The sequence below is a fragment of the Centruroides sculpturatus genome, unplaced genomic scaffold (assembly GCF_000671375.1).
Source record: "Centruroides sculpturatus isolate CEXI.00-Female unplaced genomic scaffold, Cexi_2.0 scaffold1465, whole genome shotgun sequence".
NCBI lineage: Eukaryota > Metazoa > Arthropoda > Arachnida > Scorpiones > Buthidae > Centruroides > Centruroides sculpturatus.
Genome location: NW_019385628.1, coordinates 48654 through 75810, shown reverse-complemented (window position 1 = coordinate 75810; position 27157 = coordinate 48654). Strand labels below are relative to the sequence as shown.

At 27.6% G+C, this 27157-nt stretch overlaps 1 protein-coding gene across 1 annotated transcript in view; it reads left to right on the top strand.

Annotated features, from left to right (window-relative positions):
* The window catches only part of LOC111640733 (WW domain-binding protein 11-like), a 28510-nt gene extending 7896 nt beyond the window's left edge, over window positions 1–20614 (top strand). Inside the window, exons 2-11 of the mRNA XM_023386777.1 lie at window positions 5075–5106; window positions 8099–8192; window positions 8287–8384; window positions 8745–8832; window positions 10034–10072; window positions 10151–10275; window positions 11217–11442; window positions 19482–19658; window positions 19730–20059; window positions 20318–20614. Of these exons, the coding sequence (XP_023242545.1) occupies window positions 5075–5106; window positions 8099–8192; window positions 8287–8384; window positions 8745–8832; window positions 10034–10072; window positions 10151–10275; window positions 11217–11442; window positions 19482–19658; window positions 19730–20059; window positions 20318–20430 (1322 nt within the window). The 3' untranslated portion in view covers window positions 20431–20614. The remainder of the gene's footprint in view (window positions 1–5074; window positions 5107–8098; window positions 8193–8286; window positions 8385–8744; window positions 8833–10033; window positions 10073–10150; window positions 10276–11216; window positions 11443–19481; window positions 19659–19729; window positions 20060–20317) is intronic.
* Window positions 20615–27157: the final 6543 nt, after the last annotated feature.

The window sequence follows — 27157 nt, the reverse complement described above, 5'->3', positions numbered from 1 at the left end:
AAAAACTCTACTCTGCTTGTTTCAACATTGTGTGAAATTGAATCACAAATCACACTTCAGGATAAACAGCAGAAAGTCTAGCTCCCATGCACCACACACCTAGAGATTTCATGATGTCATATGGCAAGTTCGGGCAAAAAATTAAGAAGTGACATAGAGAACCAAAGACAGTTTTCTGCAATGCTGCCCAGCATTTGCAGGCTGGGATTTTTTATCAATTGACAAAATTTGAGGAAATTTTTTGGAGTGACTTTTTTACTTTAATCTTTTTTTAGTAGGCTAAACAAAAATTTTGACATGATAAAACCTGTAAAATACTGTTTAAACACCATGATCAAATATATTATTTGGAATTATTCATTAAAAATTTCTTCAAAAATGATTCCTATTGCTAACAAGCAAAGGGCCAGACTTGGTGAGAATATAGCCTTAAGCACAAACAGCTCCTTGTCCAAAGAATAGGACCCACTTCTCAAGCATTTTCCAAAAATGTACCCCTGAAAATTTAGTGTTTATCTTATAAGTCTTTGAAAATTTCATGTCTTTGAGTGACAATAGCTGAGTGGATTTAGCAAAAGCATACATATAGTCTGACATCCTAAATGTAATAGTGTCTTCAGCGGCAATAACAGACAGATCAAAGACCCCAGCAATCCTGCAGGAAGTAATCTGGTGTTACTGGATACTAAAATGGCATCTATCTGATGAAGAGATACTGTCATCAGAACCTAACAAATTATATGACAAACTGGTTGATATTTAAATTCCAAAACCTCAAAACAGGATAACAACAACAACATAATACCCAAATAACATAATCAAAAACAATTTTCGAAACTAAAAGTAAGCAACAATGCCAAAACATTCTTCTGGAGGATCCATCATAACTATCTGCCTACAAATGCTTGGAAAAAAACAAATGATTAATTTCCACTGTTCTATATGCTAATGCACTCATACATAAAAGATATGGGAATTCTTGGAAAATTTCAGGAATATTAAAAAAACTAACAAACATAAACAAACTCCAATGGCTTCATAATGTGCAAAATGAAGTAAATTATGCTTGGAATTATACAGGTCTCTGAAATGACAAACAAACTAATAATCCTACAAACTGCAAAAGATGGATTGTTGGAATGCAACTAACTTAACTATATTGTATATTTTTCTCTTTAATTCAATGAAACAAAAATGCAACATTGTTTTGAAATGTATGCAGTCATTTGCACTGCAAAAGCGATATGTCTCACTGAACTGCAAGAACATTTATGAAACTGTTCTGTAAATCAATGTAAATATTTCGAGAAAAATAAAAACAAAAGAAGTGGATTTTGTTTCTTTTTAATATTATTATTTTATTGTTTTTCACATCATTAGCATTATTATTACTACTATTATTATTCATGTTTAAAGCTTATAAAACAAGAAATTAAAAATTGTGACATCATTTCCTGTTTAGTGAAAACAATCCTCTTAGATTTAACTCTTTTGCGTCATGAAATAAGACTTCTATTTCTTTACATTTATTTTCACATATTTTACATACAAGCGAATAAGCTTCAGACATTACTGCACATGGATGAAAAAGACAAGGGATATGAAATAAGCATAGCATAGTCTCAGCGTTTTATTTTTTTTAAATTGTTAATATTATGGACAATTTCCTCATGCACTCATTCAAATATCATAATACAGTAGAACCTCGAAAACTCGGCCTAATGTGGACCGAAGGGTGGCCGAGTTTGTGAAAATGCCGGGTTATTGGGAATGGGGTTAAAAAAGGATAAGTATGCGTGTTTCCTCAGAAAATACTGTACTGTACTTGTATGTATTGTTTGCTTGAGAATACAACAGAGAATAAACTGCCCAAATACCCTTAAACAAAGAAAAAGTACATACTTTATGAAGGCATAGAGCCTTTACTACATGAAAATGAAAATTAATGAATACACTGTGTACAGTAATTTACCTGATAAGACAGACCTCAGAAAAATACTTTATGAGAGCTTTTATACTTTTATAAAGCTGTCTATAATGAAAATTAATTAACTAAGGATTTTTTTGCCCTGCCAGGGTGTGGCCGAGTTATCCGGAGTGCTGGGTTATCGAGAGCCGAGTTTTCGAGGTTCTACTGTACCACCATATCTTAAAATAAATATGAAGAAATAAAAATTTTACTTGACAACATAAAAGAGTTAATCAACAGAGACTTGTTTTCACTAAACAGTAAATGACATCACAATTTTTAATTTCTTGTTTTATAAGCTTTAAACACGGAGAATAATAATAGTAATAATGATGTGGTAAAGTAACAATGTTACACATAAAATAAAATAATAATGTTACATGTAAACAAAAACTAAAGTTTAAACCTACATTATCTAGCTTGAGTGCCTTGTATCTTATCCACTTGACTATTGCCACTTAGAGATGGGAAACTTTCAAATACTTACAAGATAAATGTTAAATTCAGGGCTGTGGAGTCGTGTAAAAGTGTACCGACTCCGACCATGGACAGACTTGTTACCGAAATAGGCCTGGAAATTCTGATGTAATCACGTGATCTCAGACTAAAAGATTCAATAAATAGAGTTCTAATAAAGATAGAACGTAAAAATGTGTCTTTTCCAAAGCTAAAAGACTTCTCTAAGTAATGACAGTCAATATATAAATATGTATTCAATAATTTTTACTTTCTCAGCTGTTATATATAATAGAAAGTGTAGCGATTGGCCAAAAAATGACCCCTCCCAAATTTTTACACTTCTGGACTCAGGACATCTTCAAATATTGAGATATGCAAAAGATAACGGTTTTTTTCCTGTATGTATGGTTGTTAGACTGTATGCGGGACACCCTGTATGATCACCCTGTTTTGAAGCCTGATAAGTTTTGTGGTTTTTAAATTTGAGTCAGATGGTTTAACACAGGTAGGGGCGGATCTAGGTTTTTCGGGAAATAGGGCTTATTGAAGTCCAATGGGGCTCCATTTTTACTAAACCTAATCTATTAACTATTTTTTACTATACAATAAGTGCTCGTTGTTAATGAAGAAGTGTTAAAAATTTATGATGATAATTAAATTTTGGATCCTTGACATTTAGGGACCCAGGGCTTAAGCCCTATTAGTCTGTGTATAGATCCACCCCTGAACATAGGCATTATTAAGCTTCAAAATGGTTGATCTAAATTGTGCCCCCATACACATTCTAACATCTCAGGCAAGAACATCTTAATGGGTTCTATTGTACTATTATAAAATGACAACAAGCTTAATTTTGAGGGTAGAGACAAGTTTTATAAAAAAAAAATTGTGAACACTAATAACGAGTAAAATATTCATTAAGTCCCACCAAACTGGAGATATGACACACGACTCCTTCTATGTCTCCATCCTGTCTATCTTTAATTAAGAACCAAAATTTAATAGCATTAATGTCCCTTTATACACAAGTTATTGTGCCAAATTTCATGTTTTAAACTTTATTCATTCTGAGATATTATATAATACCTCAGAACAGAAGAAAGAAATTAAACAAATTAGATGCCAGCACACATGAAGTTTCCCCTTTTATTTGACATTTTTTGGGTTCAGGAGGTTTCCAAACATGTAGATTGCAAAAAGTTCAGAAGGTCAAATTTGACACAATTCCAATACTTTTCTGTTTTATATACATAACAAGTTGGAAGGTAAAAAGGAGTCAGAATTGGTGGACTTTTGACAACTCCAACTCCGACTAAAACACCAAAACTCCACGACTCCGACTCCACAGCCCTGATTAAATTTTCTGAGACCCATTTTTTGGAAATGCTTGAGAAGTGAATCCTATTATTTGGATGAGGGACCGTTTGTGTTTAAGGCTATGTGCTCATCAGATTTTGTTCAAATTGAAGACCCAAGCATCTGATCCTCTCCTTGTAAGTGACAGATTAAGATGTTACTTTTGCTTTCTAGATGTCAAACTGATAAGGCTACCAGCACCTGCATTAATTAGTAAATAATACTGGTGGTGATAAATAATTTGAAGTGATTAAAACAAATATTAAAACTGGTGAATGGTTGGCGATATTTTAAAATTTTTCAGAGCGATCTCTGCTAGAGGGATCACTCTGGAAAATTTATTAGTCCAAATACAACCAAATATTGTAAGCTGATGTTTTAGGACATGTTGAAGATATTTCTGTATAAAAATCAAAGCATTATTTTGTGATTTTATTTTTCTTTGGGGTGCTGTAGTTTGAGTGCTCTTATGGAGCCACCACTGGAGCTATATATTATAGTAAATACATCTTATAAAAATTGTAGCGCATAAAATAGAGACTTTGTTTAATTGGAATAACCTTTTTATAATGGATTTTAGAAATTCCAAATAATTAAGATAATTGCTTTTATTAAATTTTTTTACAGATTATCAATATCATTGAATTCATTCAATTATATTTTGAAAGTAACTTATATCCTTCCTAGGACTATCTTCAAAATATGTACAAAGTTTCGTAAAAATTAGTTCAGCTGTTCTCACATGATACTTGAACAAAAAGACAGACGTTTTATATAAATATAGATGTTCCATTTTGTTCTAGTATTTGATAAAGAATTCTATAGTTGTCCTATTTGGAACGGACATTAAAAAATGTCCAAAAGAACTTAGTCTATACTGTTATGATGTTTATTCCATTAATAGCTGAAATTTAGTGTCAGAATATTGATATTATGGAGCATGTTTTTGAAAATGAAATAATGAATTTATTAAAAAAATACTTATAATGAAAATTAATATTAAAATCTCCTAAAATATAATAGATATAATTGTTAATTTAAAAAAAAGCAAAATATAAAATTGAATGAATATGAAGTATATAAATATTTCTATATTTAAATATTATGCTGATATCTAATCATAATTTTGATGTTTATATTGTAAATATAACATAAAAAAGCATTATTAAAAACAAAAACTAAAATTATTTTTAAATATATTTATATATAAATCTTTACTTTTTGTAGGATTAAGTTTATTTTCTAAAATATGAAATCTTTAAGATATTAAATATTGATATTTTTTAATAGGAAAAGAAGCCAGAAAAAGAGAATTAAAAAAGGTAAGTTAATAAAAATAACAACAACAATGAACAAAAGAATTAGAGAAACTCTGACAACACAAAAAACATTAACATGACATAATAAACACCATCCTAAATCCTCCATAGAAAGGCTGATTCTTCTATGTAAAGAAGAAGGACCAGGTCTCACAGATATAATAAATGTTATCAACAAACAAATACAAATATTGCAAGAGTATTTCTAGAAAAACAAGAAACATCACAATTACACACTAGCAATAACTCTTCCAGATAAAATAATACATTGTTAAAACTATACAAAACTGACTTGGTCATAAAACATACATAAAAGATGGATATCATTAAACAGTCTATGACTGGAAGGAGCTCCATGAAAAGGAAAACCGTAATCTTAGCTAGGATCATGTTGAAAAACTTTCAAATTGTTAGATGGCTTAAAATAAATTTGCCAGGATGAATTCACAAATAGAAAAATTTAAAAAAATATATTTTCTTTGGACTATACATATAACTGAGTCCATCTTCATCTGTCCTTTCACACACTTTGTAGAGGCAATAACAAATTCACTTTGGGAAGAGAGACAGAGGTAAGCGCATATTTGATCGAATATTATAAATAAGTTAAAACAGTCCTCTAGCGGTGGCCAATATAATTATTAAATAAATAAATACATTAAAATAAATTTGCCAGGACGAATTCACGAATAGAAAAATTTTTAAAAAATATATTTCCTTTGGACTATACATATAACTGAGTCCATCTTCATCTGTCCTTTCACACGCTTTGTAGAGGCAATAACAAATTCACGGTGATACCGACCTTTTATTTGAGGCTACATGTTCGCCGTCCAATGTAATGTATATGTATAGTCCAAAGGAAATATATTTTTTTAAATTTTTCTATTCGTGAATTCGTCCTGGCAAATTTATTTTAATGTATTTATTTATTTAATAATTATATTGGCCACCGCTAGAGGACTGTTTTAACTTATTTACATTGGATGGCGAACATGTAGCCTCAAATAAAAGGTCGGTATCGCCGTGAATTTGTTATTGCCTCTACAAAGCGTGTGAAAGGACAGATGAAGATGGACTCAGTTATATGTATAGTCTAAAGGAAATATATTTTTTTAAATTTTTCTATTTGTTAGATGGCTCTTTGGAGAGATGGATTTATGATTGCCATGTATGACCAGATCTTAAATATAAGACTACAGAAAGTATATTTTAAAAGATATAACATTTAAAGACAACACTTATAGAAAATACCACATCATATCTGAAACCGTATAACATACTAAAATGAGGTTGTAAGCTTTTATCAAGTATAAAGATAATATACATATCTATTATCTTGCTTTTTTGTAATGCTTTGTAATGTATTTTTGCTTAATACACATTACAAACATAATATGAAATAATTATATATTAAATAAAGTATAATTAAAAAACAAAAGTATCAAATGTAACAACATTGCTTTCAATATTTAGGGTTTCATAGAACTCAAATAAGTCTTCACCAGCAGTTATTTTTATTTTCTCAAATGTTTTTGGCTGTTTGAGCAGCCATTGCACTGCTTAAACAACTGAAAATGCTTAAAGTACTAGGGAATAATGTTGGTGAAGGCTTATTTGTAGAGCTGCTTGAAATATTTGTAAACTAGTTTATGAATTTTAGGGTATTGTATTGAAAATTTTAGAATTGAGTATTGCAGGATTTTAGATAGAGCACCTTTTATCAAGTGATTTATGGATAAAAGACTGTAACACTGTAAATATCAATGGAGAATATATTTTCTATTGATATTTAGAGTGTTATAGTTAATACAAAATCAATTAAGATTCACCTCATTCAATTATTTCATATATTTTAGAAAGCAACAATGTACTAGTGATTACTAATTACTATGTTGTAGCTAGTCAAAAGATATATGACAGAATAATGAACTAGAAACAAACACTATGATGCTCAACAAAAGTTTCATGCTTTATTCAAAATAGAACAATAACAATGCTATGGAAGTTAATTACTGATGTTTGGAGGTAATAAAGAATTTAATATCTTCATTCACATTAGAATAAGCATATCAAGGGAAAATAGTTATTCAAGTATATATTGGGTGGCCAACTTTTGTGTACATAAGATCTACTTTTTATCTTAAAAGTGTGTTGCGATTGACTTGTTGTCGTAGGCATAGTATTAAGTGGTGAGAGGAAGGTGTAAAATAATACTATGTTTAGATATGTAAGAAAAGCCACAATTTAATTTAAAACATGAAGAAAAGATACTTATATTTTAAACAAAAGAAAAATTGAGGACCACCACTTCACCCTTCTTCTCTCTACTGTGTCCTGACCTACTCTCTCTGTCCCTCTTCCTGTCTTTCTTTTTTTTCAGTTTTATGACCTTTTGTCTACATTTCTTATTGCCCTTTTACAACTGTGTGCAAATGGATTGCACATGGACCGACAAAACCGCATCTGAGGGAGGATGCAGAGGTCTGATATCACTACAGTTGCATTTGCGCATTATGTTTACGCATTGTGTTTGGTTACAAGTGTAACACATTAAGACAAGACATCGTGAGTGATCGACCAAAATTGGGTTTGCGATTGACTTGTTGGCCACCCCTGATATATATAATGAAAAATATCAGATTATAGAATATTTATTGTACCAAATGAAAAACTTGGCATGATATGCTGTGAAAATTGTATAATTTTTGGACATAATGATGATGAAACCATGACAATAGAAAAGAAAATGAGAAAGAAATGATATGCTGTTTAAAGATTCCATTGTAAAGCAATGAACTGCATAAAATTGTTACTTAAAGTATGCTTAATAATCTCACAAATTTAATTGATTACATAAAGAACATATTAATTTTTGCTACAACAATATAAGCATGACAATTATGACAAAATATAAAGTTTAATATTAGAACTGTTGTGTTTCTAAAATTTATATAACATTATGAAATTATTTTTTTATTTTTATATTTACTAGAATAAAAAACAAAGGCAAATGGTTAGAGCTGCTGTCTTGAAAGGAAAAGATCCCCATCAGTTAATTGCAGATATGGAAAAAATTGATCAAATGGGTAAAAATCATTTAATAGTTTTTCTGTCTAATTTTATTTAATTTAGATTTATTTGTAATTTTTAATGAAAAATATGTTGAATGATTATTTTTAGAATATAGTGTTACTGCACCACCACCTCTTAATGAAAAAGTTTTACGTGATAAAAGAAAAAAGTTGAAAGAGACATGGGAAAGAGTTTTAAGATTATATGTAAGAGTAAATTTTTGCTTTAATATTTGTTGATTTGTATATTTATTATAATATTAGATATTGTTATTGTTTAGACTTTGAATTGCTAAACTTATATATTAGCATATTTTGGAATATTTTGTATTATTCATGTGGATTTAACAACGTATCACGAAATGACAAAGAAATGGAAAGTATAATGATAAATTGAACCAAATAAAAATTTTTCTTATTTGATTCAGTTTGTTTTTCATTTATTCACTACAAGTAGTATTGTCATAAAATATTATAATGTAATATTTGATCTATTCATTGTCTTGTTTCTTTTATAACAATTATTCAGTTGTGTTTTAATAAGTAAAATTTAAATTTATTTGACAGTATAAAGAAGATCCTGAAAGGTGGGCTGAGCTGAAGAAACTTGAAATTGAATATGAAAAACGTAAAAATTTTCTTATAAAATATTATGGTAAGAACATTTTTACGAGCGTAAGTTTATAATAATTTAAAGTATTTGAAATTTCTTATAATTCATTTTTAATATAAGTTTACTTATTTATTTATTATCTCAAATCTCTTAAAAAGACTACAGTATAATAATTTAAGATTTAAAAAATATGCATATTTATAAGAACGAATCATTTTATATATTATATTGCAATTATTTTACTTTTTGAATTATTTTCTTGTCTATGAAGAAGTAACCATTAAATGAAAGGTTGCACATGATTGGCACATCTTAATTAGTAATTTTGTGGGTGAGACTAGGAGTAAAGTCATTTAGCTTAACCACTTTTAGAATTCTTGAAAAAATTGCAGGTTATTCCTCTCATTGCCACTTAAAAAGTACTATATTTGACATGGAAAGACTTGGCTAATGAGAATAAATAATAATATTTACACTTTTATTTTTTGCAGGATTGGATCTCACAGAATAATCATGTATGTGAAATTATCGCTGATCTTTTATTCAGTAATTCTTCTGCACTATCTGGTCAAATTTTTTATGTATAATATCTTTACAGTTTTATAACATTGAGAAAATATTTTTTACTATAAATCGTAAACTTTTTTAATGAAAATATANAACAATATAAACTTTATAATAAAAGTATTATCAAAAATTTTTATGTTTAAATTATATTTTCTATACAAATTTATTTATGCAAAACAAATTGATTAAAAAGAAATTTTTTTGCTCTTTTTTTTTGCTATTTTACAAAATTAAATATTTTCACAATATATTGATTGAATTGTAAAGTATTGATAACTTTGTTTTAAATTTTTGTTTGTTAATTAAAGTACCTTATTTATTACTACTTGTAGTGAAATATATTTACTGATAATTAGCTTTATTAATAAAAGTGTTAAGAAAATAAATACGTCAGTATGTGTGGTGAAATTTATTTCACATCAGTAAATTTGATACAAATATTATTTTATCCATTCTGCAGATTAGTTTATTACAATAATTTTAAATTATTTATTTAGTTGGAGAATGAAATTTAGTTAATCCTTTTTAAGAAAAAAAAAATATTTTAAATACATCTATGAATTCTGCTTATTAAGGCAATCCAATATTTAATTTTTGCATTTTTNAAAAATAATTTATGAATATATTTATATTATTTTGTTGTTGAATAATTAATTTGAGATATTTCAATGTTTAGAACAAGAACAAGAAGTTGAAATGGGTGATGATGATAAACGTATGTGCTTTAATTTTTTGGTAAAACAAAATTCAAAACATTTTAAACATTTTAAATTAATAACGTTTTCTTTTTTAGCAAAGCAACGAAAGATTAGATTTGCCGATGAAGATGAAGAGGAGGATTCATCTTCAAAGCTTCACTCGTCCCATCAATCAAAAACAGCAATGGCTGGACAAGATATTTCAGATTTTTTGAAAGAAGTTAGTAATATACATTAACTTGTTATTAAACTTTTTATATAACAATCACATTTGAAAGATTATATTGTATAAGTTTTACTTATTTTTGTGAAAAAAATAATTTAGAATTATAAGAAAATAATATTTCATTTTATTTGCCAAATTTTTTTTACTTATTGCGAATTATTCTGGAATACAGCAAATGAAAGACACTAAATTGTAACTTTTTACAATAAAATTTTAAATTATTTTCAGTTAAAATTTAATATTTAAATAATAATTATATTTCTAAGTCAAAGATTAATTAATAAGCTATTAAATAAATACAGATAATCTGCAATGTGGATTAGTACCTATATAATTATATATAAACTAAGCCTAACATATAATAATAATAATAATAATTGGATTATATGCCAAATTTTAATCAGGCTATAATATGGCCAATTAATTACAAAGATATTTGGACTAAAGGTAGGCAGTTAAGCTGCCGTCTTGTGTTAAAGTTAAATTTATTTATTTCTAATAATTAAATTTAATACAAGATAGCAGTTTAATCATCTATCTTTAATACAAATTATGCAATATATAATTAATTAGCTATATTATGTATTACAAAATTCTAATACATAGAAGTACCACATAAGTGTATTCTTTCTTTCATAACATCCTTTACACACTTTGAGAATATACAATTTTTACAGAGGGGTTGACCTTCCTTTATAGGCTACTTTCCCTTTCTCAATATGTAAAAATGGTAGTAAAATATTCCAAAACTTCGGCACAATCAGCTATATTATAGCCCGATTAAAATCTGATAGTATCCTTTATTTATCAGTACTTATAAACAATATTTTTATAAAATAAAATTAAAAATTTTTTTAATCAATTTTATCATTGTTGTTTTTGAATAATTAAAGTTTCATGGGTTATTTTTATTTCTTGATTTGTTTGTTAATTAGATGGAAGCTGCTCATAAAGAAAAGGGTTCTGGTGAAGAAGGGGAAGAACAGGAAGTTGAAAAAGAAGAACAAACAGAAAAAACTACAGAAGAATCACAACAATCTCAACAACAATCACAAGAGAAGTCTGATGTTGTAGTTTCAAATATTGAAGTACAAGCTCAACTACCTCCTCCAGTTACTGTATCCAATCCTCCTCCTGGTCCACCACCTGGCTTACCACCAGGTAAGTTAATTTATATGTCATTAAACAGTAGTATGTTGTTTTTAATTTGAGAAAAAGAAAAATGTTATAGTCAACCTTACCCGTTTTCTGTGCAAATGGGTTGACTATAATGTAATAATCTTAATCTTTGCTATCGTTGCTTTTGCCCGAGCAACGCGGGACTTATGTGCTAGTATATAACATAAAAAGTAAAATTCTAGTCACTTCATTCAAATTTAATTAATTTTTATTATAAATCAGAATAAATATTTATGTATTTAGCATTTAATAATATGCAATATAAATATTAAAATAAAAATACTATTATAAATTATTAAATGCTAAATTTTGGTAAGTTGAGAGAAAGGTAAAACTGAGTTTGTAATTGCAGTTTAGAATTGTCAGATCTATATCATTGTATAGCCTGCACCTATTTTTAAGTGACTTTTAAACTCAGATAAGGCAAAGGTTATTTGTATGAAATTTTGGTAATTTGAAGTTAAAAAAAACAAGCAGTTATTTATTGTGACATCGTAACAATGTAGGGCTGCAATTTTTAATCATATTTTTTAATTTATTTAATTGATGAGGCTATGTCTCATCTTTAAAATTGCACTGTTGTTAATGGCTACACACCTTAGAGGTATGAAGGAGTACTGTACATGTCAGGAGTTGCAATTTGGCATGCAAAATCATGCGCACATAAAATAAACCAGACTTGTAGGTAGTCGGGACCGAGAACCAAGTCAAAAGAAAATACGAAATGCTGAGACTGTTTCTACAAACAGGCACAAATGCAAGATTTGCACATGCATTGCTCATGCGCTTTAAGACAAAGTCTCATCCCAAAAATGGCTTTGCCATTTTACTTGTTTAAAATATATGATCTCCATCTCAAATTAGTAGTGGCTTGTCCCTGTACATCATACTTTTCTTTTAACAATAGAGTCATGCCAGTCATCTATCTAACTCTTTTCAAGGGAATTTTTGAATTGAAATAATGTAACTTCCAGTTTGCATTGGAAGTTCACGTATATTTAATTGGGCCTCCTGCCTCAAACGATTCCATATCTGGTCTTGGATTTCATCTATCTAACTTCATTCTTGAGATTAAGAAAAGATGGACAGACAGATCGACAACAGTGGAATTTATAGGTCTACAATTTTTTCAAATTGCAGCCCAATAAATTTAAATATGGATGATTTTTAAATAAGATTAAACACAATACGAAAAATAATTTTTATTTAAAATCAAAGAAAATGAAATTGATTTTTATTAAATGAAAGTATATAAATATAGACAATTGCTTTTGACAAATGTCATTAGTAACTTTAATATTTCATAAGAAAAATTTGGATGAAGACAAAGAAAAACAGAAAATAATGAAAGATTATATTTATAAATAAATTATAATTTTAATAATTTGCACTTGTATTTAAAGTATAAATTTGTGGGATTTTTAAGTTGTTTATTTTGGTTATGCCTTCACCATAATAATTTATAGTGTATATTAGAGTAAACATATTAATGTATAAGCATTTAAAACCATTGTTCAATTTTAACAATTCTGTAATCATTTAAAGTGAAATTTTTTTTCATATTAAATATTTTTCAAAAATTAATTAGATGAAAAATACTAGATATTTTTCTATTTAAATTAAATATCTAAAGAAAGAATTTAATAATAAATTTAATATTTTAATTTTCTAATGTTAATATTAAACTTTTTAAATTTTTCAATAAATAAAAAAAAAATTTAGAATTTTAATTATATTAATATATTTTAGAAAATAAAGTTTTATAAAAATACTGTTTTTAGCATGCATTCTATTTTAATAAAAAGAATGTTTAATTTTTTATAACAAGACATTTTTACATTAAAATTGTACAAAAGATGACTGCTGATGTCTTTTCTGAAATTTATTCGTATTTTAACGTATAAATATATTATTTAAGGTTTAAGTAGATATATTGTTTGAGCCAATTATTTCCATAAACAATTATAGGTTATCTAATAATTTCAAATAATTATGCTGTCATTACAGTAATTTTACTTGGTTATATAAATAATTTCATCAGTGTTGATTAAATTTTTGAATTTTATTTTAGTTTATTCATAAATAAAGTTAATTTTTATAAATGACATTATTTATAAGATGTTAATCTTTAAATAAAATGTTAGAATGTTATAAAAATATATATATTTTACATATTTTATAAATGTAAGACATTTTTGAGATTCACTATAAATCGATATACAGTCGACCCCGCTATAACACTGTTGATTTTTCCATTTTATATGAATTCCATGTTGTACGAGTCACTTAGATTTTACAAATACGTGTGCCATTCACAGCCCAGCACATGTATTTGTAAAATCTAAGTGACTCGTATATAGGGGGTCGACTGTAATAAATTTATTTAACTATAATAACTAATATTTTAGTTTGCTTTAATATTTTGTATGTTCATATTAAAACTAAATTATATCTTTATTTATGAGTAGTTTTCAACAAGTTGTAGCATTTAAAATTTTTATAACAAATCATTATCACAAATTTGATTTTAAATTTGATATTGATATTTAGAATTTTTTAAGTTTTCTTATGCAGATTTGCCTAATTTATTGATTTTTGGGAACAGTGCTATATACGGTAATGAACAAAATAAAATATTTTATGAATATTTTTATGTAAATATTAGTTAGAATTCTTAAAAAAATTTTTAAATGAAATCCGGAATGAATTGAAAATTTGAATTTTGATTTTACTTTGTTTTTTGATTAGCTTTGTTTATTTCACATACATTTAAAATTACTGTTCAATCATGGAATAAAAATGAATTGAAACTTGTATCGAATTATTTTCTTGTTATTCTAAGCTGTATAAAAGTTCTCCATAAGCTATAAATATTTTAGTCAGTAATAATTTGTAGACAATTGATATTTTAAAATTGTCTGAATTGAAGAAAAATAATGTATATTCTGATAGTACATTTCTTTGTTTGTTATTAAAATAATGTCTGAGTTGCTAATTTGATTGATTGACGGAAGAAAGTCTTCCATTTTATACTGTAAGTTCCAAGCTTTTCTGTTTGATTTCAATAAAAATTTTTAAAGATTTCTGTATTTTATTTTTTTGTAATATTTATTTTGTTTATTTTTTAAAAAAAGCTTATACATAATTGACTTTCAAATCTAATTATACAGTATATTATATACAATACATTTGCACTTGTTAATTTTGTAGAACTTTTTGATAAACAATATTTTTTTTCCTTTGGTGCATACATAAATAATCTTTTAGGGGTTCTGACTTTAGAACAAACCAAGTATAGCTGGTCATGAGAAAAGCATGGACTTTCCAAATTCATACCAACCACTTTTAATGATTGTTTTTGCATTTTGTTTATTGTCATTGCAAAGGCTAATCTGACTAGAAATTGTAGCCACTTAAACTGAAATGGCATATTCATGGGAATTAGCGGTATTCTTGGAATTAATGCATCTTTTCCTGCCGTTTTTCCTGTTAATATTTTTGTCTCAACGACATTCGGCATCAATTTTTTTATGATTATTTTTGTCCCATTGCATAACTTTGGTGAGTCCAAGTTTCACAAAAGCATTACTGATGCTCCAACCTTTAGCTGTAGGTTATTAGTTGGTAATCCAGCTGGTTCCAAAAGGTTTAAAAACTCCACCAGATACATTACTCATTTGATAATATCTGATTTGCCCTCAGTTGAAACATTCTCAAGTGGTTTTGTTGAAGTCTTTCTTTAAAAAGGGATTCTCATTCAGAATCTCTTACGTTGGCTATTCTTATGTTTTCCTGTTTATTTTGCTGTGCTTGCTCTGGAGATGTTTTATTTGCCCTCAATTGAAACACTCTCAAGAAGTTTTGTTCAAGTTTTGTTCACAATCTTCAATACTTTCACTATTTTTTAATGACCTTTTTCTTTTTGCTTTAGCACTCTTTTGGGCAATTGACACTGGTTTTTTTTGGTAACATTTTCAAAATCTGTTAAAATTCAGTTATTTATAGATTACTGTTAAATCTATATATATCTATTATTAAACAAACTAACAACAATCATTTATATATATTATGGGTTATTATATAGCTTAGTGTCAATTCTAGGATCTAAGCAATACTCATACAAACTTTAGTCCAGATTGGTATAAGAATAAAGATTTGTATAAAGGACAAACCAACAAGAATTTATTTATTTATAATACACAGTTATAGTGATAAAAAATAATTTTTAGTCATTAGCAGTATATATTATTACAGATTAGGGTCAGTATCAGTATATTAGTCCTATATCTGACAATAATTTTTTTCTCGGTTATTAAATGTTTAAAGACAATAAGGTAATATGATTAAAATTTTATATTATTATTTTAACTAAAAGCTTTAAAATAAGTATATTTAAAATGAATTGATCTTTAATGTTATGAGTCTTACTTGGATGTAATAACAGTGATCAGTCTAGATAGATGCAGGTAGTAAAGTGCATGGGAGCTCTGTTCTTTTGTGTAGTCTAGGTGGAATATGTATAATTTAACAAATATATAAACTTTATAGGACCTTATAAATAATTTTTGCTCTGAGTTCTATGAAATACTATATATTAATATTGCAAATATCACAGACGACAAACGAATTAGTTCTTCCTAACATTGTTATCTAATAGTCAATATTCGTTAAAGGTTTAAAACTGATTTAATTGTGTGACTTTAATGGTATGTTTGGAATTGAATATTAGAAAACAAAAAAAAATTACTGTAATTATTAGATAAAAAGTAAGATTTATTTGTGTTAATAAATTTTTATGAAAAATAAACTTAAGCTCTATGATTTGTTTATGAAGGAATACAGAAACAAAACTGCAAAATGTTTTTGCTTGTATATACATTAACTTTGTTTTTCTAACTATTTCTTCATAAATAAATGAAATTTAACTTAATATCATTACATAATAGTACAGTGTAAGACATTAGATTATATAAATTATTAAAGAAAAAAAAATTTGTGTGTCTTTGTAATTAAAATTCAGTACATTATTAAAATAATTTTTATGGTTTTAAATTTATTGTATTTGCAATGTTAAGTTAAATAAATAAACAGGATAGGAAAACAGTTTTAACAACAGTGAATAATTCTGCTAACTTCATGTTTTGTTTATAATTAAATTATTTAAAGTAAGTTTTGAAAATAGAAATAAACAAACCAACCAACTTGACAATTTCAATAAATGCATTTTAATATATTTATTAACAATAAAACTTCATGAATGGTAACGTGCAATCATAAATTATTAATTGAAAATTTAATGATCTTTGTTTGTGTACTTATACATTTTTTATTGAAAAAATATTAAATTAACATCAATTATTAATACTTTCTCATTCAAATATGAATATAATATATAATTTAAGTATATCATGATTATATTTAAAAATCTTTTTCTGTTTGTATTTCAATATATCATGTCGCCAAAAAAGTTCTGTTGTTATTTTTATAAAGTGGAATATTTATCGATAAATTTGATATCAATGATATTTACTGTTGAAAGTAATCGCCATTGTATTCTATGCATAGTCGCCGACATTCCACAAGGGTATGAAATATTCCTTCCTTGTAAAATTATGTATAATCCTTAGAGGTAAAAAGGATTCAACCTTTCTTTGTGTACTATCATAATTGGTAAATGATTTTTATGCAACGTGGTTTCTGCAAATTCAAAAATGACTTATTTTTTGCATACTCAAACAATTACTTCTCTAGTCCATGGCTCAATCTCAAAAGTATAATTTGTTTTCAAACTGAAAATAGTTGGATCATCCTGCTGCACAATTGGATTTCTATAGATTCTAATTTCACAATCTTCTGGCTCATTATATTATTACATATTACATATATTTTTTTAATGAAAGAAATAAATATTATGCAACCACAGTACATTTTTAGTTTTCACTTTTACTAAATTATTTCTTTGTACGAAACTTTATGGATATATTTGTAACACATGGTATACATTTTCTAAAATTTATTTCTTTATTTACTTGAAGATATGCTATTAACCTCATTCTTATAGTCTTACTTAATCCCAAATAAATCCTTTTCCCATTCAACTGAAGGTTCGGTGTTTTCCCGTATATTAAAAAATCAATTTAAAGTAAGAATTTGAATATATATATTGCATTTTTAATTTCACTATAGAAATATATGTCGTAGTTAATTATTTACAAAATGCAATATGTGTATTTGTATGTATGTTTAAATTCATAAAAAAAGAAAACTTTCTTCAATAACAAATTTTCTCATTTGAAGATTTATTCATGTTATAATTTAATAAGGAATTGCTGACATATTACAAATTATTTTGAGATGTAATGAAATTATATGCAATGACTTAAGCCATTCAATAATTAATTTCAATATATGATAGCATTAAAGTTATATCTTTGAAGGGTTATATAGAAATTTTGATATTGTGGATGAAAATGAGTGATTTGTAATTAAGGATAGATGTTTATTATAGTTCGGAGGTGATGTTTATTAATTCAGAAAATTTGTAATGGTCGATAACTGACATAATTCAAGTATTCAATAACCTTACAGAACCGTATAATTTGTTAAATGTATTGATGGAATAGTCAAGAAAGTATAATACATCAAATCTAAAGTAATTGATCTTGGTATCTGTCTTGTAAGGTTGTATCATTATTGGATGTGTGTCCACGCCCACCCGAAGACGAGATAGATAGCCAACATTTCCATTTTTAGCATTTATTTCCATCAGTATTCCTTGAATTTCAAATACGTCTATGTTCACAATTGTGATTTGGAGATTCAATAGTGTTTTAGCTAATGAGGCTATGGCTTGATCATAAATTTTAGATAGATCTATTGAATAATTCAAAACTTTTTATGAGTTTCAAACTCGTAAAAAGTTTTGAATTATTAGGAAAATTTGAATGTCGATGTTTTGTTAAACGTACACAAACTTATACAATAATTAAATGCTAAATGCTAATTTGGCCTAGAGGTAGTTGTTAGGTGCCATCTCTTATTAAATTTAATAATTAAAATTACATTAATATTTATTTATTTATTAATTTAGAAAGTTCTAGAAGAAATGAATCTACCCTGAGCAGGACTCAACACTGCCGCTTTCCGTGCAGATGAGTTGCCAGTTATGCTACCCGGACTTCTGTTCAGTCTTTGCTTTTATAGTTATTAAAATTAATTTAGATATAACCATACTTGTTACACACAGCATTACAAATTTCTTAGTGTTTAATTATTAATAATAACAGTAGTATAGCCTGACGTAATCTTATAATCATTTGGCTTTGATCATATTTTTGTCCTAAAGTTATAATTCAGTATTTTAATTTTAAATATTAAATATTATTAATTATTTTTGCTGTTTGTTTGTAAATATTTTCCATTTAATGTGAATATCCCATGGCAAATTTAAAAAATTTGGTCAAATAAAAGACATGAAAAGATTTTTTAAAATTATTATAAAATTTTTAATGTTACTAGATTCCATTTATATGATTTGATGATTACTTTCATTTTCTTGTTGCTAAAATTAATTTGGGAATTGTTATCTTCAATTGATACTATCTTGTATCATCATTGATAATTATTCAATAATTTTGAACAATTTTTTTTATTATTTAAGAATATTGTTGACATTTTTATAATTGGATTTCTTTTAATTCCATTTGTTATCTGGCAAGATAAATTCTAAACTAAATAAAAACTACCATTACTTTACTTGTGTAATTCAGAAAATTATTTTTATATAAATTATGGATTAAAATAGGTTATGTAACAGTAAAAATTTTTGGAGATAATTATTAAAAATGTACAATTCTTTATTTCTCTTCATCTGATGAATTTTTATACCATTACTGCAATATTTTTCTTATGAACCACTACAATTATTTAAGTATAGATAGTGAAATATATTTACATAGTTGAATATTTGTTAAATTTACATTTATAAATTATTAATCTGAAATGATAATTTTTCTGTTTAGGTCCTCCTCCGCTTATGTTTCGTCCACCTCCGCTTAGACCGGGGCTTCCTCCTCCGAGATTGGTTCCACCCGGCGTGCCACCTCCGCCTCGTCCTGGTCTTCCTCCAGGACCTCCCCCCGGACTGCCCCCTCGAGTAGGTGCACCACCAATGAGATTACCTCCCGGTCCACCTCCAGGTAAGATGTAATCTATTTGATAGAGACTTTTCTAAAGAAGTTAAAAACAAAAATAATATTATATTTATCAGGTATGCCTCCTCCACGTCTTTTAAGACCTCCCGGAGTTCCTCCTCCGGGTCTTCCACCGCCGCCCGGTATGCCACATCCGGCAAACATGCCAGGTCAGGCTCTTCAAAGACCCTCCGTACCTATGCTTAATCCTAACGTGTTGAGTGCACCGCCTAGTTTAATTCAAAGACCGAAAATGTCGCATCTGACGGACGAAGAAAAGAAACGGTCGGCGACAATCGAGGCAAAACCACAGATAAGATCTCTCAATATCGATATAACAAGATTCATGCCTACAACATTAAGAGTTAAGCGTGAAGACAAAGGAAAGAGAAATCCTACTAAATATGGTAAGTTTGTATTCAAATTTTTTAAAGTTAAATAAAATCTTTAAATTTATATTATGGCATATAATTGTAAACAAATATTTGGCAATGAAATTAATATAATAATAAATGAATATACTACATTTTTATTGTTGAAATTTTAAATCTTTTTAAAATAAAAGTTAAATAAAAATATTTTATTTAAATTAATTATGTTATATTACTATAAAATAATATATAATTTTCAAATAAGAATTCATTATAAATATTCTACACTTTCAGATACAAGCAAAGAACACATGGTAACCACTACCAAAGCGACGGTGCCCATGTCAGTTCCCACAAAAGACGACGCGTACGAACAGTTTCTGAAAGAAATGGAAGGATTACTATAATAGAGTCGTCTCCTCATCGCTCATTATAGTACAGTAGATTTCTTTTCTTGTTCATTTAGCAATCATCGAGCCATCTTCATACAAATCATACCGACGCAAATAATTACAGACCAATACTGTATACCTCTAAGAAATAAATGTATATTGTATAGTATAAATTTTGCTTCACTTAAAAATTAATAAATTTGTTTTTATATATTAACAAGTATTAGAAATATAAAAGTATCATCATTCACTAATATAAATTTTAAGCGTTAAAATTTCGAGCGAGTCTTCCTTCCTTCCGAATAATTTGCATTTAAACGAGTCCTTTCATACATTTTAAATAAAGAAATAAATCATTAATAACATAATAGAGATAAATCGAAGTAATTTGAAAGGACATTTACGTACAGTTGCGTTAAAACCATTTCAGATTCAGGATATCAAATATTAATCCTGTCTGATAAAATAAACACTTCATAACTCTGCTAAAAATTCCTTTTGATATTTTAAGCTTATAAAAATATAGAGAAATTCTCTATAAATGTCTTCAACTTTCTTTTTAATAATTAAAAATTTATATAAAAGTTTTTGTATATAAATTTTTAATTGTTTATATCAAATTTTTATATAAAATACAAAGTGAATGGAATATTTTTCATCTAAATATTTCTTTTTTTTCCAAATTCTTTAAAAAATTTTACACAATTTTATTTTAATAAAACTTCTTCAAATACATTAAATTAGTAATAAACATCTATATATATATATAAACAAATAAACGTCATCCTCCTGGAAAATAAGACGAAGTTATTATGGTTAATGCGGTTGAAAAATGCCGTAAATATTATTCTAAATTCCAAAAATTTATCAACAAATTAGTAGAAGTCGATTTCCGGTCTCCATAACATTCTAACTAAGCCGTGACGTCACAAGCAGGTTGTGGCGTCACAGATTACAGCACAGAGCATGTGCCAGCGGGGGATATAAATACGGTTGTCGAAGGCGGTGGACGACTCGCTAGGAATGACGGAGACAATGGCGGACGACAAGGAGGAAGACAACAACAGGAACTTTCGAATACGTGCTAGGAAAGGTGCTCTCAAGAAGAAAAACGTTTGCGTTGTGAAAGATCATAAATTTATACAGAGATTTTTTAAACAACCGACATTCTGTAGCCATTGTAAAGACTTCATTTGGTAAGTCTACCTTCATCAATCGGAGGAAACGCGCTTTGAAATTTACTTTTTTTTTTTTGTACCCGAAACGCGATGTAATTTCGATCAATCGATGTCAACAATGACGAAATGGATCTCACCTTCTTTATATCTTTTAATACACAATCGCGAACGCCGCACGGATACTGTGGACGGTCACACAGAACACATCAATACGTAACACGCTATTGTCTCGATGATCATTGTAGTATTTCGATTCCTATTCATATAAAAGCATTGTAAACAGCAGCAAGATTTGCTATATAAAATCTAAACTTGTACTATACACTATTCAATTTTTTAACGGAGCGGTTTCGTGTAGGCCATTTAATTTTTCAGCATTGCACCGACCAACGAGATGATGTAGTAGATGCTGTACGTAGGAAGTTTAATGTTTAATACAGGTTTTATTTATTATTATTAAATATATATTTTTTCGCTAACGTAGTTAACGTGCCGAATATTTTCACTCGTATTGTCATCTTATATTAAATACGTCGAGTAACATATGCAAACTTCTTCCTCTATGTAATCAACGCCAGAAAACATCCGCATTTTACACGTAAACGGCTCTATTATTTAAAATTTTCACGTGTTACGAAGCTCGGTAAGAAATATACCTATAAGAAGAGAAGAAAAAAAGCTCGGTGTAATTTCATTTTATTTATATTAAAATTCACAANCCGTTCACAGCCCGGCACGCGTATTTGTGAAATCTAAGTGATTCGTACAACATGGAATTCATATAAAACGGAATAATCAACAGCGTTATAGGGGGGTCGACTTGTACAGGTGAATCTAGTTGACAATTTTACACGTCCAGTAATTTAGTGTTTAGAAGATAAACCAGACTATTGTTAACGTCTATCTGTATTGTATAAATCTAAGAAAGAAGAAAAAAACAATTCGTATGAATTGAAATTACATCGGAAGCGAATGTAAACCTTAATTTTACCGTTTTATTTTGTTATTTTACGTTATTTATACTTGTGTTTTTGATGATACACATTGTAAAAATAGTAACTTAATGAACGGTAAAATGAAGGTTCCCGTTACTGTCGGCCTTTATTGAATTATATTATATTTTCTGTACTCGTCTATTTAAAACTAATACCTTGTACTTATACAGGCCCATTTCAGTGTTAGATCTATATTATTGTTTCTTGCCCCAAAATTATGATTCACGTTCATTATAAAGGAAAAAAAAAAGAGAGAAAATATATTTATTTCTGTTACATTTTTAAATTGTTTTTATTACAGATCTTTTATGTATTAGCCATTGCATAGTATTTGAGTTTATTATTGAACTATACTACCAATTAATGGAAACTAACGTTAAGTAAACTATAGAAATAATTTTATATATATTATAAAGTTCTTCTCGTCTTTCGATTTTTATTAAATTTATTCGTGAGTAGGAAAATAATTTTACTGCAGGATGACGTATTTTAATTAAATTATCTTTTTTCTTTTTTTTTTTTTCTTTGGTGCGACTAAATAGTAGTACCTACAAAGCAGGAAAACGCTGATTCAGCTAGTGATTCGCTCTTATAACTTACGTTGAATTTAGATTAAAGTAAAGAAGGGAAAAAACCTCTGTCCGTGATGAATTTTTGATTACAGTTTCTTCATCTTTATTTTTATTGATTCATCATACAAACTCGCATAATACATTTATAAAACGATAGATTACTGCACAAACATCTTTTTACGTCTCTCTCTCTCTCTCTCTCTCTTCCTTTCTAATTCAATATTATTCATTAGATCTTTTGTTATTCGGGGGAAAAATAAGAAAAGTTATCTGTTTGAGGGAATAAGACGTAACTTCTTATATATATATATATATATATTTTTTTTTTGTAGTAGAAGAGGAAAGAGAAATGAGTAGATAATGCACACGAAATTCTCGATAACTCCGAATTTATTTAATGTGGCGATCTCGTGCCTAAAAAATATGACCCGTCGAGGAAGTATGGGTTTCAATACGAAAGGTCAACTACACCTGTTGTATACAGGTAACTCTGTAACAGCGATAATGTAATCGGTAGGATGCTACTTAATAATAGTTGATCGTTAATCTAACGCAGATATACAAGTCGACACCCCTATAACACTGTTGATAATTCCGTTTTATATGAATTCCATGTTGTACGAGTCACTTAGATTTTACAAATACGTGTGCCGGGCTGTGAACGGCTCACGTATTTGTAAAATCTAAGTGACTCGTACAACATGAAATTCATATAAAACGGAAAAATCAACAGTATTATAAGGGGGTCGATTGTAAAACTCATATTTTGTTGACGTAATGATAATTAAACGCTGACTAATAATAATAATAATAGTAAAAACACTTGTAATTGTTTACATATTTTAAAATACAGCTGTAATTACGGCTTAAGTAGTAGGTTACTTGTTTGTTATATTATAAAGCGTGCAATCTTCTAGTCTTATTCTTTATGCATGGAATTTTGGTGAAACTGTATTAAAGTTCTGTTTGTACGTTAAATATAGATTTCTATTGTTATAATAAACTTGCGTAGTATAAAAAAAAAAAAAAAGCTTTAGAAGTGTAGAATAAAGCTTTTGTAGGCCTTGAATTTCAATCGAATATTCTAAAATAATGATTATAGTTATGCAAAAGAATCAATACGCAAAGTTTATTTATATCAATAAATTGTTTTAATTTTACTACTTGTGCATTTTTCGTATCCTTGAAAAATATTTTTAAACGCATCCGTAAAATCGAAGCCGGAAAAAATTTGTGGTTTTATTTTATCTTTATACATTTTTTTTATTATTATTATTTGTTTTTATGTCGGATAAAACGTTATTTACAATGAAATTTTACTTTATTAAGCGTTTAAATCTACTAAAATTATTAAATAATTTGAACTGGATCCACAAAACTAAACGCTTACAAGATAGAAAGAAAACAAACATTTTTGTCTGTAAAAATAATATNGCTGTTAAGTTAATAGAGAAGTTGCGGCCGAAGTTTTCATCTGTAAAACGTGAACGTCGAACGTCAATTACGAGTAAGCGGCGCTCGACGTTCGACGTTCACGTTTTAAAGATAGAAAACTTCGGCCGCAATCTTGCTATTGTTTACTTTTTGTGTGTGTGTGTGTGTTTGAAAATAAATAAAAATAAATAAATAAATAAATTCGCTAAACCGATTTGAAAATATTTTTGTATTCCATAACAGTAAAATCATCACGAATATTCTTTTCACGCATACAATTAATGAGGTTGTTTTTTTTATAATTTTTTTTAATACTTAAATTATAGCGAAGTAGGTAACCCATTACGATAATGAAATCAATTAGAAGAGACCAGCCATTTCTAATTGAAGAATATACTGTATAACGTTCATGTTGCGGTAGCATTAACTTAAGAGAACCGATACCTTCCCCTTTTAAAAATATTTTCTTAGTTACTTTAACACTATATTATGATGAGATCTTAACGTCGTAAACCTATTATTATTATTATTATTATTATTTTAACGTGTCTTGTCAAGTTCGATATAGGCCTATATTTTGCAAGTATATCGATAAATTTAAATCTGTTTTTAAGTTGGATCTGAGATATATATATATTCAATAAAAACTACGTCTTGAAAGTAGATCTATAGCCATTAAAAATCGACTAATATTTTTTTTTTTTTTTAGTTTGAATTCCAAGAAAATACACTTCGATCGCGATAATTTGTTTTCAGGTTTTATTTTTTATTTTCCATGTAAGGGTCAAGGTTTGGCTTTCGTAGAAAAGGAAAAAAAAAACACGCTGGGAACTTAAAATGTTTTTTTTTTTTTAACTTGATTCTATTTTAGTAGAATAATTCGTACTTTTTTTTTATAGAAAATTTCTCATTTTATACAGAAGTATAATTGGAATATACAAGTTGACCCCCCTATAACGCTGTCGATTATACCGTTTTATATGAATTCCATGTTGTACGAGTCACTTAGATTTTACAAATACGTGAGCCGTTCACAGCCCGGCACGCGTATTTGTGAAATCTAAGTGATTCGTACAACATGGAATTCATATAAAACGGAATAATCAACAGCGTTATAGGGGGGTCGACTTGTACAGGTGAATCTAGTTGACAATTTTACACGTCCAGTAATTTAGTGTTTAGAAGATAAACCAGACTATTGTTAACGTCTATCTGTATTGTATAAATCTAAGAAAGAAGAAAAAAACAATTCGTATGAATTGAAATTACATCGGAAGCGAATGTAAACCTTAATTTTACCGTTTTATTTTGTTATTTTACGTTATTTATACTTGTGTTTTTGATGATACACATTGTAAAAATAGTAACTTAATGAACGGTAAAATGAAGGTTCCCGTTACTGTCGGCCTTTATTGAATTATATTATATTTTCTGTACTCGTCTATTTAAAACTAATACCTTGTACTTATACAGGCCCATTTCAGTGTTAGATCTATATTATTGTTTCTTGCCCCAAAATTATGATTCACGTTCATTATAAAGGAAAAAAAAAAGAGAGAAAATATATTTATTTCTGTTACATTTTTAAATTGTTTTTATTACAGATCTTTTATGTATTAGCCATTGCATAGTATTTGAGTTTATTATTGAACTATACGTGATATCAGTCGGGTAGATTCTATACAAAAATCATTCATTCACTGTTATAAATGGGTGTAATCAATAGAGAACCGATAGAAAGTATTCATTAAATATTGGACGATTCTTAATATATATATATATATTATATTAAAAATTGATTTTTCAATACTTTTTTACAATTTATAAAACTGATTTACTGGCTATAAAATTTGAAACTGAGTAAAAAGAAAGAAAGAAAAAAAAAAGTATTTAGCCTACTGAGGGTTTTCGTGTTTTAAAATGCAATTTAAGATATTTAAAAAAAAGAAATAAAAATCAAAATTCGTTCTTTAAGAGTGGACATTTTGTAATGCAGTCAGAGTAAGACGATACTGTATATTGGCAATCTAAAACTGTTTCTACAGTATTCGATACTATAATAATAATAATAATAATAATAATAATAATACTTAAACTGGTGTTAAGTCGTACGCAAATATGAATATATATATTCCTGTAAATATTTTCAACGAATGACATATTTTTGTTTAGATTTTTTTAAAAAAAACTTGAATTTTCTACTAAATATATACCGGATTTAGATGCTGCCATGTTTTTTTTTTTAGCGCAGTAATAAAAATAATAAAGCACTTTAAAAGGTTTTCTGTATCATGTATTTTTTTTTAAAGATTTCAATAAGATCTCCTGTAAAAAGTTAGAATTTATAAAATACAACAAACAAATGTTAGTTATCTTTATACAGTCGACCCCCCCTATAACACTGTTGATAATTCCGTTTTATATGAATTCCATGTTGTACGAGTCACTTAGATTTTAAATACGTGTGCCGGGCTGTGAACGGTTTACGTATTTGTAAAATCTAAGTGACTCGTACAACATGGAATTCATATAAAACGGAATAATCAACAGTGTTATAGGGGGG